The sequence below is a fragment of the Olea europaea genome, chromosome 21 (genome assembly GCF_002742605.1).
Source record: "Olea europaea var. sylvestris chromosome 21, O_europaea_v1, whole genome shotgun sequence".
Lineage (NCBI taxonomy): Eukaryota > Viridiplantae > Streptophyta > Magnoliopsida > Lamiales > Oleaceae > Olea > Olea europaea.
Window position 1 is genome coordinate 15,816,752 of NC_036257.1, and position 21,113 is coordinate 15,837,864.

General features: G+C 33.4%; 2 protein-coding genes and 1 long non-coding RNA gene across 3 annotated transcripts; 2 read left to right on the top strand and 1 right to left on the bottom strand.

Moving 5' to 3' along the window:
* Positions 1 to 2,827: 2,827 nt before the first annotated feature.
* Positions 2,828 to 4,608, top strand: LOC111370888 (protein SRG1-like). The gene is made up of 4 exons (XM_022992789.1): positions 2,828 to 3,137; positions 3,256 to 3,503; positions 3,600 to 3,924; positions 4,042 to 4,608. Exons 1-4 carry the CDS (start codon positions 2,895 to 2,897, stop codon positions 4,282 to 4,284), a joined length of 1,059 nt encoding a protein of 352 aa, XP_022848557.1. The 5' UTR covers positions 2,828 to 2,894; the 3' UTR covers positions 4,285 to 4,608.
* A 2,055-nt stretch (positions 4,609 to 6,663) lies between these two features.
* LOC111370189 (putative multidrug export ATP-binding/permease protein SAS1788) lies at positions 6,664 to 9,537 on the bottom strand. The gene is made up of 4 exons (XM_022991881.1): positions 9,273 to 9,537; positions 9,071 to 9,195; positions 6,839 to 6,982; positions 6,664 to 6,774 (listed from the first exon to the last, which is right to left on the bottom strand). Exons 1-4 carry the CDS (start codon positions 9,535 to 9,537, stop codon positions 6,664 to 6,666), a joined length of 645 nt encoding a protein of 214 aa, XP_022847649.1.
* A 1,846-nt stretch (positions 9,538 to 11,383) lies between these two features.
* On the top strand, positions 11,384 to 13,567 carry LOC111370892. The gene is made up of 2 exons (XR_002698509.1): positions 11,384 to 11,704; positions 11,785 to 13,567. It is a non-coding gene; the product is annotated as an uncharacterized LOC111370892 (long non-coding RNA).
* The last annotated feature ends 7,546 nt before the right edge of the window (positions 13,568 to 21,113 follow it).

The window sequence follows — 21,113 nt, forward strand, 5'->3', positions numbered from 1 at the left end:
ATGATGATGTTTAATTTCGCTATGAATGTTTATGACTTGTAATGGTTTCATTGTGACTTGTTATCTAACTATGACATATTATTGTCCGACTGCAACTTAAATTTATCAAATTTGTAACTGTATGTATCCAAGTCACTAACTTGTGTTATATGTGATAGCTGTAATCAAATTTGTCTTCAGTTCGATTGTCTGTAACCATCTAATTTGTGACCAAGTCATTAACATGTGTTATTTATGTGACTAAATTTATCTATAGTGTGAATAAATGTGACCAAATTTGTCTTCAATATGATTATCTGTGACCAGTTCATCTTAATTGTGATGATATACAACTTGATATGTGATCAAGTCACAACTGGTCACAATTAACACATAATTGGTTACCATCAATCACAACAAACACATAATTCGTCACAGAAAATCACCACAAATAAATCTACGCATACTATATACTAGCATCACAATCTACCACCATCTCCTGCAATGCATCACAACTATTACTTTCATCTTAAATCCATGACAATAAATTCCTAACAAGAACATAAAATTCTCAATTCATGTTTAACTAAAACTTTTCTTTGCTATTCTAGGTAACCAATAATAATTCCCCACCTTCGATCTGCACAATCATTTCCTTAAGAAGGTAGAGTACCAGAGTACAATAGTATGATATTCTTGTCAAACACCCATTGAAACGAGGCATCAATCCTCAGTGCCGTCAATGCTACTTGCATCAGAGTGTGATATTTCGAAGATCCCATGTTGGAGATCACCTTGAGATCTACTTTGCAAAAGAACCTTAACTACATAAAATTGCAATCAAGTAATCCAAAACCAAGAAAAATTATTCCACAATTGCTCGTGATGAAAATTTCGTACAATAAAAGTGATGTTACTTTCATTTCTCAGTCTACAAATATTAAGACAATCATATTCTACCTATGGTACATAATGTACACAACTGGATATGAACTGAAAGTAATTAGTGTAATGTGAAAAAGAAAAAAAAAAGCATCCTTATGTTTTAGTATGACATCAATGCATATGAGTACTACATGTAGAGGACATCAAAGCCATTTCTAGATCTTTATTCATTTCTCTTCAAATTCACGATCAATGATATCAAGTTTACTCTTTTTCGAAGAGGAACTGGTACCTTGGCCACCTTTAGAAAAGAAGTCACCCTGTGGCCGCCATACAATGTTTCCACAACTTGGACGGCAAAGTGTTTGGCTCTTGTATCCAACAAAATGTCTCCTACATGCAAGGCATTCTCCTTGCTTGGATAAATTAATACACACATGAATCATACGTGCTCATACTAATTACTATTGGATCATTCCATGATTATGGATCTAAATAAACATCAGCTCACAAATAACAAAACAATGACAAATCTAAATGTCAGAAAAGAACCGATTTAATTTATGGGAACTTTTGCTTTGGTAATACTATAAAAATAATATTCACCAGGGTCTACGTGAATAAGGCATCTTGAGCACATATTTTATATTTGGGCATTTTAATTAACTCCATAAATAGGTGTTTAGCATCTGGAATGAAGTTCTAAGCATGAAAATCTCAATTGGATAGTATTTGATTATAACAATCCATGTTTTTTTTTTTTTTTTTTTTTTCCAACAAAGCATTTTTCATAATAAAAAATGTCACACTTAAAAATCTTCCACTGAGAAAAATCCACAAAAGCAAAAAAAAAAAAGAACTTCATCAAGAAAACATTACAAGATGAATGACAAAATCCTAAACATTGATGAGCAATGGAAAATTGAAAAGAAATACTCAAATCATAGTCGGTCAGTAAGCAATGTTCTATCTTCTTAGCATAATGATAAAACCATAGTTGGTCTACAAGTAGCAGCGACGATGCAATGGCTAGCCACTGTGTATGACGGAGCAGCGTCATAGACAAGATATGGTAGAGCTACTCAGAGCACAACCTCCATCGAAGTTGTTGCCACCCATAGCCAAAGCCAAAGTAGTAGCCATCTCCATCGAAGTTGTTGCCACCCATAGCCAAAGCCAAAGTAGTAGCCATGGCCTAGATCTGATCCTTCACTGATCGGAAAGAATGGTAGAGGTGGGCAAGTAGCGAGGTATATAGATAGAGAGAAGGTAGAGAGAATGACGAAGATAGGGTTTGGGATGAACTGGGGGTGTGTGGGGTGAATTTGTTAGGTTTAATTAAATTGTTAATAATTATAATTATTAAAATCTAATTATCAGCTGATTTCTAAAATAAAAATTAATTTTCCTTGTTTTTGAAAAGTAGTCTTTAAATGTAGGTTTCTAAGTAATTTTTTCAAAATGGGAGTACCTAGAAAAAAGGGACGGCTGTTGGTGGAAATTAGAGGAGGAGAATTGGAGATTAAACATATAGAGAAAAACGGCGGTGGGAGGAATTGAATATACTAACCCACATTGAAAAACCTTATGTTTCCTGGTTTTACTCCCAAATCACGTAATCAAGGTTGCATTTTTTTATTTTTTTTTCTCCCCCTTCAGGTAAAGTTTTTCCTTCCTTGGTTTATAAATCGGACTGGACTGTCTCTTTCAATCTAGAAACCAGATGTCCTGTAGTAAATTACAGGTGGGATGCTTAATTAGACATTTCGTGCGGTGTGGGCTCACCCACTATATAAGTAAATCTTACTTACGGGCAAAAGTTTTCCGTCTCTGAAAATTATGCTTGAACCACCTGCTTTCATTTTCACAATTTGGTGGGACCATTGAAAATACCAAATTAGAACAATCTTCTTGCCATATGCCTAATAATGTTTGATACAGTCTTTGACTTTTAAGGGAACAAATGTAATATAATTTGGAGACAAGAACAAAGATAGGAGAGGTAGAGACCATTGGCAAAATTGCTGCAGATGGAATCTAAGTTTAAAAAGCTAGGTAGTTCTTTACAAGTGCCTGATGTGCAGGAATTGGCCAAGGAGAAATCGAACACTATTCCACCAAGATACCAGCGTCCTAATCAAGATCAAATCATTTCGTCCTTACCTGAAAATCGAATTCCTGTGATTGATATGCAAAAGTTGATGGAGAAAGATTCAATGGATACTGAGCTTCAAAAACTGCACACTGCATGCCAAGAATGGGGTTTCTTTCAGGTATGCACGGTAAAAACTAAAATATGTAGCACGATTTGCCCCTACAACTGGCCACTTGCAGTTGATTAGTTTTTTCTGTTGGATATGGTTTTATATGATCATAATTGGCTACTTGCAGTTGATCAACCATGGGGTTAGCTTTCCAACGGTGGAGAAAATGAAGCTAGAAATTCAAGAATTCTTCAGTCTACCAATAGAGGAAAAGAAGAAGTTTAGTCAAGAATCAGGGGACGTAGAGGGTTATGGACAGGCCTTTGTTGTGTCAGAAGAGCAAAAGCTTGATTGGGCAGACTTATTCTTTGCAATCACCTTACCAATTCACCTGAGAAAGCCTCACTTAATTCCCAAGCTTCCTACTAAGTTCAGGTAGAAACACGTATCGTATATTTGTACCGTCTAATCTCATCTGATAGCTGTACTAGAAATGCTGTTACTTTGCTCCTTTATTCTTGATTTTTGCAGGGATGCAATAGACGAATATGCCACGGAAATGAAAAACCTTGCCGTGAAAATCCTAGACCTAATGGCTAAAGCTTTACACGTGAAAGCTGAGGAGATGAATACGGTTTTCGAAGAAGGGATGCAATCAATGAGGATGAATTACTATCCTCCCTGCCCCCAACCGGAGCTTGTTACCGGCCTCTACCCCCACTCTGATGCAACTGGACTAACCATCCTCCTCCAAGTCAATGAAATTGAAGGTCTTCAGGTTAAGAAAGATGGAGCTTGGATTCCAGTTGTACCACTCCCTAATGCTTTTGTTATTAACATTGGAGACATCTTGGAGGTAATTGTACATAATCAAATGGCCTAAAGTCACTCCATTTATATGTTGTTCTCAACTATGTTTAGCCTATAAATTCTGTTGTATACATTGAGATCTTATCATTACGTGCTTTGACAGATTGTGACAAATGGAATTTACCGAAGTATTGAACACCGAGCAACTGTCAATTTGAAGAAAGAAAGGCTCTCCATTGCTACATTTTTCAACCCGAATATAGATGGTGATTTTGGTCCAGCACCAAGCATTGTGACTCCAGAAACTCCAGCAAAATTCAAAAGAATCAGCTTTGTTGATTATATGAAAGGATATTTTTCGCGGGAACTTGATGGGAAATCATACCTCGACACCATAAGAATTTAGAATAAGAACAATTTGGTTCTTGATTCATGTATGCCGAGTTCATTAAATGAGAAATATGGTGTCTGCTAACAGTTATGTATGCAGGTATGGCAGCTGCTATTGGTACCCAAAATCAAGTTGCTTAGATTTGAATAAATCTGTGTCGACTAGTATGAGAATGATTTAAGTCTTGTTACTCAAATAAGGCCCTTTTACTGATTAGCCCATTTAAATTCAAATATAGAAGCATAACAATGAAGGAAATTGTATGTCAGAAGTCACAATGTTACTTTGCATTGAAACACACGTTCTTGATGTAAGTATTATGTTCTAGGTCCAATCAACTTTGGATATAAGTACTTTTGATTTATAATTAATATAATTTAATGACAGATCTATTATTTAATTAATGGACAATTAAATAAATAATAGAGTCCATAGATTCAAATTTTCGTAATTTGTTAATTACAAGGAGTTGTGATTGTGAGATACAAATTACATCTGATTGAATCTTAAATCGTTCGTGGTCGTAAGTAATAACGAGATACAGATATCGTTATTACGGATAGACTATCACCTGTGGTATTTCTTATTTATGAAGTAAGTAGCTGATCTCATAAGTTAAAGTGTAGTGACACTTAAATTAACACGTGGAGACCCGCTGAGAGATTCCACATGGATAACTATCTGAGTGTCAATGGTTAATCTCTAACGTTCAGTAGTGGAATTGGTCCTTTAACTTGAGGTCGTCATGGTACCTTATATGAGGACAATCATACTTTGGCGATGTTGCTCTGCAAAGGACTGCTAATACGACATCGTTCGGGTACGTCAAAAATCGTACGAAGGTTGTGATTGACCAATAAAGGATTCGTCAATCTTAGATAGTAGGAGATTATGATCTGCGTTCCATTCAATTAAGTCAATGATGAAATCCTTGGCCAAGGTGTACTCATAAGTCGAAAAGGAATTTTCGACTTATATTAACTTAATAGTGGAGTGAAAGATATAATCGATAATTGAGATTGACATACTTTCATATCTTGTAATTGATCGGATCATATTGACGAAGGGATTATAGTTTTACGGTAAATGAACGAGTTTGGTTTTGTCCTACCACATAACATTTCCCGTCACATGTATTGCCCTGACACATTGCTAGATGTCAATCTGGGACGGCGAGTGTGAATTGATGATAAATTAAAAGGGTGCTTTAATTTATCAATTTTGATTATATCAAAATAATATTTCACGTTGTTAGGCATCGTGATTGGAAACCTGATGGTTCGCATAAGAGAATTGGAAGATTGCAATTTGTCGATTAAGTAATTTAATAATCGTTGGATAAATTAATTAATTGGATTGGTTATTTATAGGCCCGAATTAATTAATTGCATTAATAAATTCACGGACTGAATTTAATTAAATGTATTAATTAAATATTGGATCGGATCAGGCCAGGCCCGTTTGAGCTTATATAAATATATGACTAGGGTTTTTAATCCATATGATTTTTCATAATTATTCTTGCTAGCATAAGAGGAGAAAATCCTGGTAGCTGCAATTTTATTCTCTGTGTGGATCACCGTTGGAGGCTGGACAATTGGACAGCTGTGGGTGGCAAATCAAGATTGCTGGAACGAAAAGAAAAACAAAAGGTTTGCAGAATTCTCCAAAGGTACAATCTTTATCACGATTTCTATCTAAACACAAAGGGATCCTCGGTGGGAATCGAAATAATTTTAATTTTCCACTGTGCATATATAAGTAGATTCCCAACACTTGAAATATTTAATTATTTTGTCACTTGATTTTTGTCTTAATTGTTAATCTTATTAAGTCCAAGATAACAATTGGGAAGTTTGTCTAGACAACAATGTCTTGTCAAGATGATACTGGATTAAGTGACTAATGTAGCTAGTAGTAATTAATCAGTGGTTTGTTTGCATTTTTTTTTTTTGAACTAAAAATAAAATCTCCACTGAGATTACCAAAGTCGTGCAGATGATAATAATGCATGCTATAAAACTATGTTGATAACTAAATCAAAATTCAAAATTTTCGGCTACTTGAGGTTGAGTCAAATAGAGTCGTGGTTCGCTTTATTCTTGAAATAGAGTGTATAGCAACCAAAGAAGCATAGACTCCATCTTTCATAAGCACGTCATGACTTCCCTTTTTAAAAATCACTCTATTCTTTACAACAGCAATGGTGTCTGCTCCCATTATTGTTGTCAGGCAATGAGTTACATCGATAGTAGTTTTCTTCACCATAACTCTCTCTAAAGGTTTCTAGACTATGTGCATCCAGTGCACTTGTGCTTTGTCGAGCAAAAGTATCTTTGAATCTTTCAATATTGCTCTTTTTACAACAATTCTTTGCTTTTGTCCACCAGACGATTAAATTCCTCTCACCCCAACATTAGGTTCATATCCTTGAGGCAATCCTGATATGAAGTTGTGTGCATTTGCAGCTCTTGTCGCTGAAATGGTCTTTTCTTCAGTTGCAACCTCGTAAGAAATGTTTTCATGAATTGTTTTGTTGAAAAGAATAGGTTCTTGACTCACTAATCACATTTGTTGCCTCAGCCAACTTATTGAATTTTCGAGTTTCCACTCCATTTAAGAATAGTTGGCCGGACTCAGGGTTATAGAATATTTGTATCAAACTGATAACTGTGGACTTCCCACTTCCACGCTCTCCAACTAGAGCCATTGTCTGCAAAAGCAAAAATTATCTAACGTTACTTCTTCCAAAGATTTTAGCTGGTTTTTCTCTTGTACTTTTCTTTTTCGAGGTACGGAGTATTTTGATCTAACTGGTCGACCACGCTTCTAATGTATTTGAGATTCATTTGCTACAATGGATTGTCTTATAGGGAATTCAATTTTTGCAAATATTTTCTATTGAAATATATGAATTTGTCATTTTTTTGTATCAATAAATATATCAGGTAATTGATTTGCAACATTTTTGCGAATGAATAATTTTTTTAACCTCTTACTCCCATTGATTGCTATGTGGATTAAATAGAGATAGAGTTGTTTCATTTCAATAAATTTTACTTGGTTTTTCAAGATGTGATTTTTCCCCTCTTAAAGTTAGAAAAGACATTTTATCAAAATGACAATTTGCAAAACGTATAGTAAATAACAGTTCAAGATACTTAATAATAGATGGTGAATCAAAACCTACATAAATCGCAAGTCTTCACTGAGGACCCATTTTAGCACGTTGTGGGGGCGTAAATAGGGATTTTGACAGTACAACAAAAAATCGATAGGTGAAAAATATTAGGTTCATGACCAAATGAGAAATGATAATAGGTAGTTGATTTTATATGAACCAATAATGTAGCTTGTAATATGGCATGATCCCAAATAGAAGAGGAGTTTCATAAGTAATGGTCTAGCAACAAGTTGTAAACATTTAATAAGCGATTTCGCTTAACCATTTTGGGTACAGACATGCGCAATAGAATGTTCAACAATAATTTCAATTGACATGCAATAATTATCAATGCTTGTGTTCTAAATGCAATAGCATTTTCAAGACCAATAATCTTGATTGAGTAATCAAAAAATTGCGCTCATAATTTTATAATTTGAGCAAGTAGTCTAGGAAATGATACATTCATAGTGAAAAGTAGGCAAACATATAACCATCTAGTAGAAGAATCAATTAATACTATAAAATAACGAAATAATCCACATGGTGAGTGTATTGGCTCACACATATCTCCATGAACTCTTTTCAAGAAAGTTGGAGATTCAATATTGACCTTTATAATCGAAGGCCTAATGACTAGCTTGTCTTGTGAATAAGCAACACATGGATAATCATTAGATAAAAGAATTTTCTGGTTCTTTAAAAGATATCCACGTTAGTTGTTTAATATTCAACGCATCATTATAGCTCATGCATATCCAAGTATAAAACTTTTTGATTCAACGAACTTCCAATTCGTAATAATATTTGATTCAACCATTTTTTATAAATGTATAATACATGTCAAATGAAAGTTAATGAAAATTTTCTTTTATCTACTTCTAACTACATACAAAAAAAGTTATGTAAATATATTCAACATTCTTTTCTTGTATCATCTCAATGTGATATCCATTGCAATGGATATCTTAAAACTAAGCAAATATCTTCTGAATTTGCTAGAATAAAATACATTGTTAATAGATAATTTTGTATTATTTAATAAAATAATACAAGTTCTTCCAGAATCTTCCACGTATTCGATGCACTTGGTATCGTATTAACATTATTTTTTGCTAATATTAAGTTCAAAAAATATTTTTGTCCTGAAAAATAGTATCTGTAGTTGCACTATTAATCAAGCAAGTATCACCCATAAAAAATATATAAATATTTTTTAAAAAAACTTGAATTTAAATTTAAAAGATAAACATAATTCAATACTGTGAAATTAACGATGCATAATAAAATTTCAATTTTTTTTTTGTGAAGAGTAAAAATATATTTCAAACTAAATTTCTAAAATGAAGGGAAATACTAAAGGTAAGAAAATAAGCTAATCTATATCTTCCATCACACCATCCCCAATCAATGATCAATATTCTCATTTGGATCAACAAAAAAATTAGAGACATCCAAATGAGTCACTTCAATGGGATTATCATAATCAGTAAAATTTATTTTCACTTTTTCCTTTTCCTTGATTGAATTTTTGTAAAGATCCATGAGATATTTAGCTGTACGATAAGGTGCGTGCCCGATATCCTTTCATGTTACATCAAAAGTAACTTTCTTCGTCCTCTTTTTTAGATGTGTTACATTCATTTGCTTTGTGCATTTTAAAATTGTTGTCTTGTTGATGATAACTTTGTTGGTTATTTCTCCACGATTTATTTCACGTGCAGGTTTCTCGTCCACGTCCATGTCTATATCCATATCTTTGTCTTGATATTGCATTTGTTTCAAGTAATACAGTAATGGTACCAAACTAATTGGACATAATCTATGATTTTTCATTAACAGATCATTATTTTTCCAGCCATAAGCAGGCAAGATATGAGTATTGAGTATCTTTTAAAACCAAGCTCACAATATTGCTGTTGCAGAAGCACATTCGAGGCGTAAAATGTTTTCTCCAACATGTCTTCATCAGTAATTTTTTCTCCACATAATATTAATTTTAAACATATTCTGAACAACTTAGAATTAAACTCACTAACAGTTTTGAAGTATTGAAAACAAATGTGCATCCACTCATAGCGGATTTTGGAGAGGACTATAGTCATCTAATGATCAAATCTTTTAGTTAATTTTTTTCAAAGAACCCATAGATCTTTTTCAGTGAAATATTCAATTTTCAATCCATCATGAAGATGATGACGATTAAAATGAGTGTTTTTGCATGATCGTGTAGGGATCTTTTATTTCATTCTTTAATTGTTTCTCCCAAATATTTTAAGACAAGACGGATATTAGCATCGAGTACCATTATAGATAATTTTTGTCAGATATGTCAAGTGCAACAAACTCAAGTTTTGTAATGTTTGCTATTTAATTAACTACACAACAAAGCGAAAAAAATACAATTAGTTTCAAATAATATGATTAAACATCACATAATCGTTAATCAAGTTGTCAACATGACATAAGTTATGTATTTTTTAACAAGGATAAACACTAATTTAAAATAATATCTTCTTCAAAATATGTGCAGATTTAGGAGCACATTGTATTTTACTATTATATCTTTAAGAGCAATATGCCAATATTCTTCTGAAATATTAAAAGAATATAATTCATGTTCCTTGGGAGTAAATAATATTTTTCTTAAATATTAAAAATAATATATTCATGCTTTTCTGGAGCAAGTAGTCTTCGTTACGAGTATTAATTATATAATGTTATACTATTTCAGGAGCAACTATAATTAAGAATGAATTCAATAAATAACATTTTATTTCTAAATATAAAAAAAAAAAGCAAAACAAAAAAAAATGAAACGTGCAATTGCACACTGCATAATATTAATTATTAATTAATCTATAAATAAACATAAATTAACCTGAATTCATTAATATGAATTGAGTGGAATTTATGGGATGCGTGTACAATCAATAATAATTTATGGTAATTAGAGGTATATTATAATTGATATATGTGAGGCCAAATCAATATCAATGCTTTTCTAGCCATTACCGTGTACAGGTAATAATTACCATTATTGTATATGAACTAATTATACAAATAAAAATTGATATAAAAAGTCATCTATATAACTTAAAGGATCGACAAATGAAAAGGCGTGGAAATTGAGAAAGCAAATAGTAGCATCAATTGATTTGTGGTGGAGAATTGACTTGACAAATCAGAACGCATGAGAGTCGTCATAAATAACTTATTAAAGTATAGAAGAAAAGGGGTGGGGCGACAGATTGTAAATATATTCTCATTTGTACACATATATTAAAATAGAGAAGAAAAAGTAGTAGCCTTGTATGTAAAATAATTGACATGATACCAAATTAATTTTAGTACATGTGATAGATGATTATACTTCAAAAAATTACTACCTTCAACAATCCTTGAAAAAATAAACTTTCGTACTGATGACGTATTATGAAAAAAGAGAAAAAGAGGAGATCATAAAAATTAATAAACTTGTGTGCATTTTATTGAGAACCAAAATCCTATATTTATAGGAAAGTATTAAGGATACAATAGTAATAATTTCTAAAACTGTAGGGGTACAATTATCATTCACTAATACACTTACCATTTACAACATGTTTATAGGGTGCCATTATTTACATCCACAGTTTTTATATATGCATCTTACTCTATATACATTCATATTAAAATTTTAAATTTTTAAAAAATTACTAATTTCATCCACGTCGAGTTCCAATATTGTCATTATTAAATTTATTCATTTAAACATTATAGATCCATACAAATTTTATATATTCATCCCACTATAAATACATTCCTAATATAATTTCAAAAATTTTAAAAAATCACTATATTCATCCAATTACTTTCAACGTTTAGGCCCCGTTTGGTAGCCATTAATTTTTCCCATAAATTAATTTTTCGACCATTTTCACCCACAACGCATGTGAACATGTACAAGCATCTAACATTTTCATTTCCTCCAATTGCCCCTCTCATTGACACAACTCTCTCTCTCGCTCCCCTACCATTTTCGCTTCCTTTAAACTGCCCCTCCCATGGACAGTACTTTATCCATCCTTTCGGTTGAAACGGGCAACCTCACCAGCAACAATTTCTCTACCTTATACACAGGCCCCGCCGTGAACATTTGTGACACTCGTCGTAACCACCATTGAGGGAAAGGGCCTCAACGTCGACCTCTGCGATCGAATCTGTAGCTTGCACAAGATATTCGGCACCGATCTTCTCCACCAACCGAACATGGATCTCGTCGGAATTCAGGTATACCCACTTCGTTCCCCTCGTTTTCCACACTTCTAATTGGTTTTGCATCAATGCTAACGACCCTTAACACTTCCCAGTCGGGCGCGAGCCAACAACGCTTGTCCAATATTGCTACCGAAACTGCAAGGAGATCTAGGTAAAAAATCTATGCGCGCTGGAGCCCGGACATGAATTGGGCCTTCATGACTGCCTACAAAACAGCCATAGCGGAGGGACACTAGAACAACAGGTGTCTCACTAAACACGGCTAGGAACGCGTGTCCGTCCTCTTCAACTCCGTCACTGGGCATAGCTGGAGCAAGCAGCAGTTGCGAAACCATTGGGACGGAATGCGACGAACCCACAAATGTCTGTCGGGGCTTGTGAACACCAGCTAAGTAGAGTACGATGCAGCCACCGACCACAGTGGTGAAGTCGAAAGCTTAAGGTAACGTCTCACACCTTCATTGATTCGGCCCACAATCCAATTCATGAAGAACTATGTACATTCAGCCACTTCACTTTACTACCAAACTGCTGCCCTAAACAAACTTTACCGTCTTCCTTTGTTAACTTGAACCACCTCGAATTGACTGAGATGAACTGTGTATTTACCAACTGCAACGAATATGAATTGTTTTCTAATTTTGATTGAAATTCACTGCAAAATCATAATGGGTTGGAAATTGGTTTCTGTTAATTAGTGGCTTTTTCTTTCCTTACTGAACATGGATTTCATAAATTAATCGGTTGTATGCTTGTTGCGTTGGAATGTCACACGCGGTTGACATGATCAAATTGAATAACGTCATCGTTATGTACTAATTTTTTCTATTGCTTATATCAGTTTCGGACTTCATATCGTTGCTATCTTCAATTTTTTTAAATGGCTTACACTATGATTTTCGTGTCCCTATTCGATGAATTTGGGGAAGATCTGTAATTCTCAAAACTGTATACGCTTCAACATAATGCAAATAGTATTCGTTATTTATTGGTAAGTCAAATATGAAATTATGCATCAACCTACGCACTAATTTTCCAAAAAATGGAAATGCAACCAAAAAATTGTCAATTTTTTTTTTTTGGAAAACAAAAAGCTTGTTTCAATTCTCCTGTCAAAGCACAATGAGTCGGACATAGCGTATCATGCATATTTTGTTGCATATTCTCATATCTCGCATTTTATCTGTCTTTATGCATTCCAAATTCCAGTGCATACTGATACTCTAACTCCTCAAACCGTGCTTTGCAAGAGAATAAGGGGTACAAAGACTTCAATGACAAGGACAGGAGCGAGATCTGCATTCGCTACCGTCAGCTATTCGAAGACAAGTACGTCGTCACTGCCACTAAATTATGCAGAGCGGGATTCAGCCTATACGAGGACAGTGTGCTAAAAGAAAATAGGGATGTTATTCCGATCGACGTCGAGAGCAATGGTTTGAGCGACGAGGCCGAACCAACAAATGTTGGGGTACACAAGTGTTAGTAAACAAAAATCTTCAGACAGTCAACGAAGAGGCCAGAAGAAAAAAGTTTGTCCCTGAACTATTTTTCTCAATTGACTGTGCCACGAGTGCTGCGGAGGAAGTGGCGACGAAGATTAACACGATGATGGGCACAAGCAAAAGCGCTGGCACTGCCTGTTCGTACTTCTTGCACAGAAGCGTTACCGGGACATGCTCACCGTCATGAAGGACGCGAATGAGAAATTTAAGTGGATTGAGTGGATGTTTAACAATCGAGGAAAGTAATATACCGGTTGTCGTTTATTTTTTATATTCTGTTAAGTAATAGTGAAAACTATCTTCTTTTTTCTATACTATCGTCTCAGCATTGTAATTTATGTGTTTTATTTTTTTCTATGGTAGTCTAAACATTCTCATGTACTGTGCTCCATTATTTCCTGCATAGCGTACAAAATTTCCACTCTGCATTATAGGCAAACGTAGGGCTAATCATAATGGATAGGACATGTAACAATCCAATTTTTTAAAGGGTTGAATCGCTACCAAAATTTTCACTTGAATTTGGACAACTTGGAATGCCATTATATATAATTAGGAAAATGTAATTTACTCAAATTTATAAAAAGAAGTAAATATTAGTTTATATATATATATATATATATATATATATATATATATATATATTTTAGGAAAAAAATTTATAGATACATTCTTGTTTCTTCGCCATATCCTTCAACGTGTACATAAAAATAGCATATAAAATTTATCTGTTCTTAAAGAATTCGATATAAAATCCCTTATTAACATGTGAAATAATTTTCCATTTGACTGCACGCATACACATGTAGTAATGAATGCCATATATATACATGTATATTATATTATATATAGTACAAAACCAATTCCCAATTCAAAGCATACTAAACTTTCTCTTTCCTCTATGCGTGGATCACACCCCAAGTTGAAAGAAAACAGCCAACAATTTGCCTTATTTTATTAAAAGAAAACTTCCCACCCTACATCGCCAGGCTATGGAATAGCCTGTTAACAATTAATACGTTAAATACGTGTTCAGTAAAATTGGTGGGTAAAATAATATTTAACTCAAACAAAAACTGCATCTGGGGAATTCAACTATTGAAAAGCAGATTCGATTTCAGAAAATTTTGATAAAATAATTAAATAAATGGATTCGATCATATGACTAATTTTCACTACACTCTGCAGTAAATTCACACATGCACAAGTTTAATTCTATCCTATGCAATTAATCCTAAGTACAATTTTTGCTCCCATTAATATAAAATAACACTAAAGGAAAATGAGATAATTTGATACGAACTTTTAACCAAAAACTCAATTTTAAAACCTCCATGTCAAATAAACATAAACGATAAATCAGTTTTAAAATAAATGTCTATGACAAAGAAATAAAATTACTTGTTGAAATCTAGATTTTCATCAGCAAAAGCAAGCACAATCACACCATCGAACCATCACGCTCCGACACGACCCGATCTAACCTGTATGGTGTAGGAAAAGGGTGAGTACATGGGAATACTCAGTAGGATATCAGATTTTAATGGTGCAATCCCGAATAATAATTTTAAAACATGTGTCAGAATATCATACCGTCGCATAACTTTAAAATCCGGTAAGAGCTCACATCATAACATTTCATTTCATTTTATTGTACCGGAATGACCATATCATTCATATCATACATTGATATTATAACTTTACTTTCATGAGTATAAAATTCGTCAACATGTAAAAAATAATAATAATTAAACGGGACATTAAAAAAAATGCTGCACCTCATATCCTACCTTATTAAACTGCTTTAATTTTTGGAAGTCAAAACAAAATCACGTTCCCGTCTTTTCTTTTCTTTTTCTGCCTCTTCTATCACTGTAAGCAATGCACTTATATTTTTGTATCTCTATTTTCGTGCATAATGTGTTTATATGCATAGACTATAGACAGTAATACCTTATTTTTCAAAGAGTTTGTGTATTGTGAGGGAAACGTGTAGAAGTGGATGTGATTATGGATAAAAATAGGAAAACAAAATTTTGAAGAAAGATATCTGACCAAGTCCTATCACTTAAATCCGTGCATTTGCCGTCCACGTGGTGATGTTTCTTTGGTTCAAAATGCTTATTAAATAAAGAAAATAATCAGTTTCTAACCACTACTCAGTACTCATGTCTACCCATATTTCCCTCTCTCTCACTTACGTAGCTTTTCTCATCCTGTCTCTCTCTCTTTAACTTTTTTTTTATTATATCTAACAAACAAATCAATCACTCACCTACCCCTACCAAAAATCTTGCACGAGAATCCTCTAAATACAATGATACTCAAATTATAAAAAAAAAAATAATCATAATCATAATCATAATAATATTTTAAGGCTAAATCTTTCGACCTCAATAATTTGAGCTCCATTAATCCAAATCCACTTTTTCTCGAGCCTAGCATGCATGATTAAATACGAGCTTTCCAACGAGACCAATATTCATATACTTATTGTCGCTTCGTCAATATCTACATTTTAACCCGAATAAAATTCAATTTTACTTTGTATATATTTTAGTCCCTAAACTTTTAAAATATTAAAACCTAGCATACGTAAATCAAATTTTATTCTACGAAAATTTGGGTTACTACAATCTTCTCTCCTTTAAATATTTTCATCCTCGAAAATTTACCTTGGTTACTCAAAGAGCTTTGGATACTTGACTTTAAGCTCCTCTTCTTTCTCCCAAGTTGACTCATCAAGTCCATGATTTCGCTATTGGATCTTGACTAAGGAAACCTCTTTGTTTCTGAGTTGATGTAGCTCTCTCCAAAATCATCATCGGGGTTTCTTCATATGATAAGTCCTTTTGTTCATCCGATGTCTGGTAACTTATTACATGATTGGGGTCATGAATATATTTTCTGAGCATCGATATATGAAACACGTTATGCACTGCTGCAAGTTCAGGGGGTAAGGCAAGTCGATAAGCCATAACGCCAATCCTTTCAAGGATTTCGAAAGGTCCAATAAATCGCGGTCTCAACTTTCCCTTCTTGCCAAATCTCAATACGCCCTTCATGGGTGCTACTTTAAGGAAAACTTTGTCGCCCACACTAAATTCCAAATCCTTTCTCCTACGATCTGCATAACTCTTTTGTTGGTCCTGTGCAGTCTTTATTCTGGCTCTAATCTTGTCAACTGCCCCAACTGTTCGTTCAATAATTTCAGGACCTAAAATTCTGTTCTCTCCAACCTCATCCCAATGGATAGGGGATCTGCACTTCCTACCATAAAGAGCTTCGTATGGGGCCATACCTATAGTGGCCTGGAAGCTATTGTTGTAAGCAAATTCCACTAAAGGCAGGTGTGTCTCCCAACAACCTCCAAGATCCAAAACACATGCCCGCAACATATCCTCAAGGGTTTGAATGGTTCTTTCTGATTGTCCATCTGTCTGTGGATGATAAGCAGTACTAAACTTCAGTTTCGTCCCCATGGCTGTCTGCAAACTTTTCCAAAATTTAGACGTGAACCTCGGATCTCTATCTGAAACAATAGTGACTGGAACTCTACGCAATCTGACTATCTCTTTGATGTATAGCTGTGCAAACTGTTCCATTTTGAAGTTCACCTTGATTGGTAGAAAATGGGCTGACTTCGTCAAACGATCAACCACTACCCAAATAGCATTGTGACCTTTTGCTGTCCTTGGGAGGCCTACCACAAAGTCCATCGTTATATGTTCCCAGTTCCATTCTAGAATATCCAATGGTTTTAGTAGTCCTGATGGTCTTTGGTGTTCTGCCTTGACCTGCTGACATATAAAACATTTTTCAATGAATTGACCAATTCCTGTCTTCATATTTCTCCACCAAAATGTATCTCGGAGATCTCGATACATTTTCGTACCACCTGGATGTGCTGAATACGGGGCAGAGTGAGCCTCTTCCAGTATCTCATTTCTTATACTTTCATCTTTAGGTACACATAACCTTCCTTTGAAAGTCAGGGCATTATCTACAGACATTTCAAATCCCATACGTTTGTTTGTGCCAACCTCAGCCTTTATCTTCTGTAGGAATGGATCCTTATTCTGTGCCTCCTTGATTCGATCACGAAGAATAGGCCGAATCATAAACGCTCTTACTCTTGCTGTAGTCTAAGTCGGTGGCGTGATAACTTCCAATCTCAATTTCTCAAAGTCTCTTACCAAGTATTTCTGCACTGTGGGTAGAACTGTTAACTGTGATCCTGTCTTTCTGCTTAGGGCATCTGCAACTACGTTAGCCTTACTCGGATAGTAATGAATTGTGTAGTCGTAATCTTTTACTAGTTCCAACCATCTCCTCTGTCTCGTATTCAGTTCCTTCTGTGTGAAGAAGTATTTAAGACTCTTGTGGTCTGTATAAATTTCACACTTCCTACCATAGAGATAATGACGCCATATCTTTAAGGCATGAACTACCGCTGCAAGCTCCAAGTCGTGTGTTGGATAGTTTTGTTCATACTGCTTCAACTGTCCCGAGGCATAAGCAACCACTTTTCCATGCTACATAAGTACACACTATAAATAAATAAAATAGGACTTTTTGCCACAAATTTTTCAAAAGAATTTAATTGGCACTAGACTTTTTCTTATTCCAAAATCTTGCTATAAAATATTGCTGTCAAATTGGTATCAGAGCTATTTTCTAGTCTAAAACATAATTAATTTATGAAAAGTGTAGATTACTTAAATTTAGAAATCTTAGGAAATCTTGAAAGAAAAGATAGTTCAGATATAGATTCTTTGATTTGTAATTTTGATAAAAAAAAATTAAGCATCTTTTACACTCTGAGGATAAACAGCTAAATAGTATTGTAGATTTACTCGTACATTTAGGAGAAAATTTAGAAATGAACAATTCAAATGAAAAGGTAGAAACTTTATTAGGAAATATAAATAAAAATATAAAGACTATAGAAAGTAATCTAGAATATATTAAAAATCAAAATACCGAAATATTAAAAAGAAAATTTAATAATATAAGAGAAATAGATACTAGTCCTAACCTATAAAAATTGGAAAATAGAGTTACAACGTTAGAAAAAAAAAATCAATAGATACTAGACAAGAATTAGATAATATAATAAATAAACTACAAAAATTAGACTTGGGTAAGACTAAAAAAAACCTAGTACATTTAAAAAAACCTAAGTGGATCCATATCTAATGAATAAAGGAAAATAAATTGTAGTTAGTAGTAGTAAATTAGTTGATAATCCTTTACTAAGAACATTAAGTAGAAAAATGGAATCCGAAATAAGACTAAAATCTCTAATAGATATAGAAGAACAAATAGAAACATTTAGACAAAATAAACAAAAATTAGTAAAAACTTTAGGCATATACAAAAAAGCAAATTTATTTAGCAAATCTTTAATATATCAGCATTATGGAGAATTATATGTTTCTTGTACACATGAAGATCAATTTATATCCCTCGATTTAATAAAAAATAATCTTATAAAGAAATTGTTACACAAAGCACACTATCAGACTTGTACTCAAAAATCTTTCCACAATCTTTATATCTATATAGCCCCAACCCACAAGGATCGAAATGTCACTAGATTAAATGTACTTTAGCAAAACTTAATAATTGACTATACTTTTAGCAGAAAGTATAAAAATTTAATTTAAGAATTTAATTCAAGTTTCTTTTTTTCTAAAACAAAATAATTCAACAATAAAAGAAACAATTTCAAAAATGTTTTTAGAATGGTTTCCATGCAAGTAACCACTATTAACATAAAATTTTTTGCAAAACTTCAAAAATAATGTCGTTGTTTTAGTTTTTATCTCAAATGGTAATTGTCAAGATAAATTTGTTTGCATGACTATCGATCTCAAAATTTGTGAAATTCAATGTAAAGTAGAAAACTCCTTAAAATATGACATATCTAAAAATCGGCTTCCGTCGGTAGCATATAGGGTGTTAAAATATTTTTCAAAACCCCGCAGCGATTTGGGTTGGAAGGTAACCCAGCGAAGCTTACTTAGAGTGACATATAAATTTTTTCACACATCAAATCGACATGATTTCAACTTTATTTAGTAGCTAACCCCCGAGGCTATCAATCCAATTGGTTTTGTCCAAAAATTTCAAGTAACGGTTGAGTTATGAATTTTTTAAGCCAAGGCAGAAGCTGGAAAATAGCAACACTAGCCAGTGCAATTTACCTTAAGTGACATATAAAATTCAACCAACATCGGATTGACACGAGCTAACCTATGTGGTTATCCAACGCCATTGGTTTTGTCTAAAAATTCCAAGTAACAAGTGAGCTATGAATTTTTAAAGTCAAGACATAAACTGAAATTTTTAAAAAACAGCAATACTTTAATTTGCTAACACTTCTTTTTTCTTTCTTTTCGTAAACGGTATTTTGTAAATTAACTTCTACAACACATATCTACTTTTAAACATAACTTATTTATGAAATATTCTTAGAATAGTTTCACATATGACATCCATAGAAACCCATATAAAAAGAAACAAATGTAAACATTTCATGATGGAATTAAAATTATTAAATCACTGACTTTTTCCATAACATATTGCATCATCATCTACCATCATCCACGCCCAAACATGTAGATAGATTTCTGGCAAAATCTAATTACTATAGCATTATCATAACTTATGGAGTCGAAGAATGATCATTCAAACTTTTGTAGTGCCGAAGCACCATACACGGATGTACCATTTTATTCAAAAATTTATCGAAAAATCATAATTTGAAAACAAAATAAACACTTGCACCTCTACCTATCTTGAATTTTCTTGGATATAAAGAACAAAATATGCAGAAAGCTTTTCTTCTTCTCACCCTTGTTATTTCCTTAAATTTAACTTGACACGAAATATATTTTTTAAGAGAAAATAAGAGTAAATTCGGATTTGAGGAGGGGTGTAGTGAAAAAGTGACATTCCTCTTTTTGTAACCTTCCTTTTTAATGAAAAACTAAATGGTGGAGTTGTATTATCATTAAATTTGTTAAACTTAGTCTTTAACTAAGAATTTAAAGAGTTTCTAAGCCATAAAAAAATTCATATAAAAAGTTTTATAAAAACATCTACATGGTAATTCTAACCTAGGTTGCCTTTATGAAATACCAGGTAGATGACCATTGAGGCAACCCAGTTATTCATTAAATCTTTATAATCAAATTTACTTAAACTTAATCTCTTAATTTATTGGGCTTTTAATTAACTTATGACTTGAGCTTTCATAATCTTAAATATGTTGAGCTTCTATAACTTGTTTCTTAAACAGGCTAAACTCGTGGTACTAGATTATCACAATAATAGCCTAATTTCATTATATACACACACACACACACACATTTATTATTGTATAAATTTATGGTCGACCTCCGTATTTGATTTAAGTTTAAAATTCACCAATAGATTTATATAACACGTTATAAATGCTTAACGTAAAATGAGCAGTGGTGCTTATTAAATCATTCATGTATATATACATGAACACCTTGTTTTGAGAGATAAACAAAATCAGGACCCCACCACATATGATGCACCATTGGAGATGATGAAACAGAAAATTATCAACGAAAAATTGATTGACCACAGGAATAGGGCTAATAGGGACCTCCTACCTCCACAAAAGCATCGTGGAAGAGGACCGACCATCCGCTTGATAGACTATCAAATGAACCAGGCTGGTAACGAGAATTTGGGACAAACACTTGTTACCACTACCTTGAATGCGGTGCCTACATTGACCTATAAGGATGTTACCCCAGGGATGAATGCACAACAGGCTGGGAATCAACAACAAGCTTTCGATAGAGGAAGAGGCTGAGGTCGAGGTTTCGAATCTAGGCCTAGGCCAAACCCCTTCGAATATTACACCTACCATCGAT

Excerpts from the sequence above, each read along its gene's own strand:
- LOC111370888 (XM_022992789.1), top strand. The coding sequence starts at position 2,895 with ATGGAATCTAAGTTTAAAAAGCTAGGTAGTTCTTTACAAGTGCCTGAT. Across the intron at positions 3,138-3,255 it reads AAGAATGGGGTTTCTTTCAG|TTGATCAACCATGGGGTTAG; the intron begins GTATGCACGGTA and ends GGCTACTTGCAG. Across the intron at positions 3,925-4,041 it reads ACATTGGAGACATCTTGGAG|ATTGTGACAAATGGAATTTA; the intron begins GTAATTGTACAT and ends GTGCTTTGACAG.
- LOC111370189 (XM_022991881.1), bottom strand. The coding sequence starts at position 9,537 with ATGACTATAGTCCTCTCCAAAATCCGCTATGAGTGGATGCACATTTGT. Across the intron at positions 9,196-9,272 it reads GGCTGGAAAAATAATGATCT|ACAAAGATATGGATATAGAC; the intron begins GTTAATGAAAAA and ends TGCAATATCAAG. Across the intron at positions 6,775-6,838 it reads AGTTGGCTGAGGCAACAAAT|GTTGCAACTGAAGAAAAGAC; the intron begins GTGATTAGTGAG and ends ATTTCTTACGAG.